Source organism: Arachis hypogaea, chromosome 7, assembly GCF_003086295.3.
Source record: "Arachis hypogaea cultivar Tifrunner chromosome 7, arahy.Tifrunner.gnm2.J5K5, whole genome shotgun sequence".
NCBI lineage: Eukaryota > Viridiplantae > Streptophyta > Magnoliopsida > Fabales > Fabaceae > Arachis > Arachis hypogaea.
Window position 1 is genome coordinate 58,676,505 of NC_092042.1, and position 2,913 is coordinate 58,679,417.

The window sequence follows — 2,913 nt, forward strand, 5'->3', positions numbered from 1 at the left end:
TTTAAAGTTTAAGTACTTGGAGAATGAAAAATTTAGATTTAAAGATTTGGCAGTCGTAATTTTACAAATTAAATCAAATCAAATCAAGTGGTCTAAATTTATAAAAAGATAGTATTTCCTCGAACTCATTTTCAAGTCGATGAGTAAAATTCTTTTGCAATATAGAGCAATTTCCTTTAATTACAGATAATTTCTATTTATCGTTGTTCCCTAAATTTTGCTAAAATTTCTAAGCCAACCTTAGCAACTTTTTCTAAAACCTAACCTTAGTTTGCAAAATTAATCACACACTATTCATGGGTAGTTAGCAAGTGTACCAAATTGCTTTAAGTAATACTACGGTAAATAAGTATCATTTTTACAAGAACTAAAGAATTAAGCAAAACAGTGTTTAGTTGAACTTCTAATTAGATTGATGAAACTTTTTGTAGAAAATAGGAACTGGACGTAATAGTGATTAGGGGTGGCAAAGCGGGCTGGTCCGCCCCGCCCCGCCAAAGCCCGCCCAAATATGGAGTTGGCCAGCCCGCCCCGCCAAACTAATATGGGCTCAACTTGCTACCCCACTCCGCCAAAGGGCGGATTGGCAGGTTGGCGGGCCAGCCCGCCCTTTTTTAATTCCAAATTTTTTCTTTTATGATAAAATTCAATAAAATTCAATTTACCAAATTTTTACTTTATAATAAAATTATTCCATCAAATTTATTTTTTAATATATAGAATAATATCTTAAATTAATTATTAATCCATAAAAAAATTATAATCAACCATAATAATTTTTTTGATTGAAATTAACAATAATAAAAATAAGACATAACAAATAATAAGTCTCAAAATCTCAAATATAAGTGCATAATAATAACAAAACAAACATATAATCCACACATAAATTCTACCATAATTAAAACAAAACACAACATAATTCATAAATCAACAAGACACCCAAAAAAATCTTTAAATCAACACACATAAATCAATTATCAACTTCTAAATCAATAAAATTTGAATCTGATTCAGAAGTTAAAACACCGCCTCTCCTAGCACCTTGAGGATTCACATCTTCACCTTCGCCTTCACCTGCAATTAGAAGAATACCCAAATTTAGAACAAGATATAAATACTTATAAATATTAAATTAGTAAATAACAATGTAATTACCATCAACAAAGCCTTTATTCCAATTGCGAGTACAAATCACAGCCTCAACATTTTCTGGCAACATTTGACTTCTATATTTGTTAATGACATGAGCTCCAATACTGAAGGCAGATTCCGATGCAACCGTAGTAATTGGAATACTCAATAAGTCACGTGCCATGATTGATAACTTCGGATAACGACTCTCATATAATTTCTACCATTCCAAAACATCTAAATCTTCAAAGCAATCCTTTGACAAAAGTGGCTCCTCCAAGTATGTATTAAGTGGATTCTTTCCACTAGAGACTTCAGCTTGATGGTTACGTTTCATCAATTTCTATCAAAATAGAAATAATCACATCTTGTTAGTATAGAATAATGACAATTAATAAGAGAATTTAAAAATGTTAAACATTACTTACACCAACAATTGCGAGTCGCTTCTTGATTGCACTTTCAGGGGTATGGGCCATGGATGAAGATTGAATACTAGGTCCTTGTGCTTGAACAGTTGGAAGAGAATTCTTGTCATATTTTTCAAAAAGTTTGTATAATTTTTTTTTCACATGTTCCACCTTCCCTTTTGCAGTCTCAGCATCAATCTCTTCATACATAAGCTCTAAGGTAGAAATCTTAAGTCTAGGATCAAGAATAGCACCAAATGCAAGAATGACACTATACTTTTCCCAATACTTCTTAAATTTGTTCATCATCTTTTCTTCCATGCTCCTTAGAAGCTCATCTTCACTTCTCAAACTTCCCATCAAAACACATTGAATATGATAGACTTGTAGAAAATACAAATTCGAAGTAGGGTAAGATGTGCCAGAAATTAAATTAGTAGTTTCATAAAAGGGGTATAAAAATTCACATATCTTTTCAGCTCTCCCCCATTCATCAACTGAAGGACAATACTTATAAGCATGATCGGTTGCCTTCAAATACTCAAAGGCCTTCCGATACTTGATAGCACTTTCGAGCATAATGTATGTAGAATTCCATCGAGTAGTAACATCTAGATGAAACCCACTTGTAAAATTCAAACCTTGAATCGCTGAAACACATTCTTTAAACCTTATCATTCTACTTTTCGATCCCCTAACATATTTCACACTTTCCCTAATCTTATCCAATGCATCATGAGTAATTTTTAATCCATCTTGCATAATAAGATTCAAGATATGAGCAAAACAACGAATATGAAAGAACTCTCCATCACACAACAACCAATCATGCATATTTAATGTACTTTTCAAATGATCTTGGCATGTATCATTAGCAGATGCGTTATCTAGTGTAAGAGTCATAATCTTCTTTTCAATTCCCCATTCATTTAAAAGCTCAAAAATCTTGGAAGACAATTCAAATCCCGTATGAGGAGGAGGCATATGACAAAAACTCAAAATTTTACTTTACAATTTCCAATTCAGATCAACAAAGTGAGCAGTTAGGCATAAATAACCCTCTGTAGTGATGGATGTCCACAAATCAGAAGTCAAACAAACTCTATTAGGAATGGCTAATAAAATACTTTTAAGCTTTTCTTTTTCCCTTGAGTAAATTTTCAACACATCCTCCTTAAGAGTATTTCTAGTAATTAGGCCTAGAGTTGGACTGATGTATTTTACCCAATTTCTAAATTTCTTATTATCAACAATAGAAAAGGGAACATCACAATCAATCACAAAGGCAGCAAACATCTCACGCGACACATGATTATCTATCTTGAGAGCCCCCATTTTATTTTGCATTTCTATCAAAGTTTGACCAATA

The 2,913-nt window shown here is 32.3% G+C and overlaps 1 protein-coding gene across 1 annotated transcript; it reads right to left on the reverse strand.

Moving 5' to 3' along the window:
* Window positions 1-973: 973 nt before the first annotated feature.
* LOC112701504 (zinc finger BED domain-containing protein RICESLEEPER 2-like) lies at window positions 974-2,528 on the reverse strand. Its single transcript, XM_025752254.1, has 4 exons — window positions 1,563-2,528; window positions 1,359-1,477; window positions 1,159-1,259; window positions 974-1,077 (listed from the first exon to the last, which is right to left on the reverse strand). The coding sequence occupies exons 1-4, from the start codon at window positions 2,526-2,528 to the stop codon at window positions 974-976; spliced, it is 1,290 nt and encodes a 429-aa protein (XP_025608039.1).
* Between the last annotated feature and the right edge of the window lie 385 nt (window positions 2,529-2,913).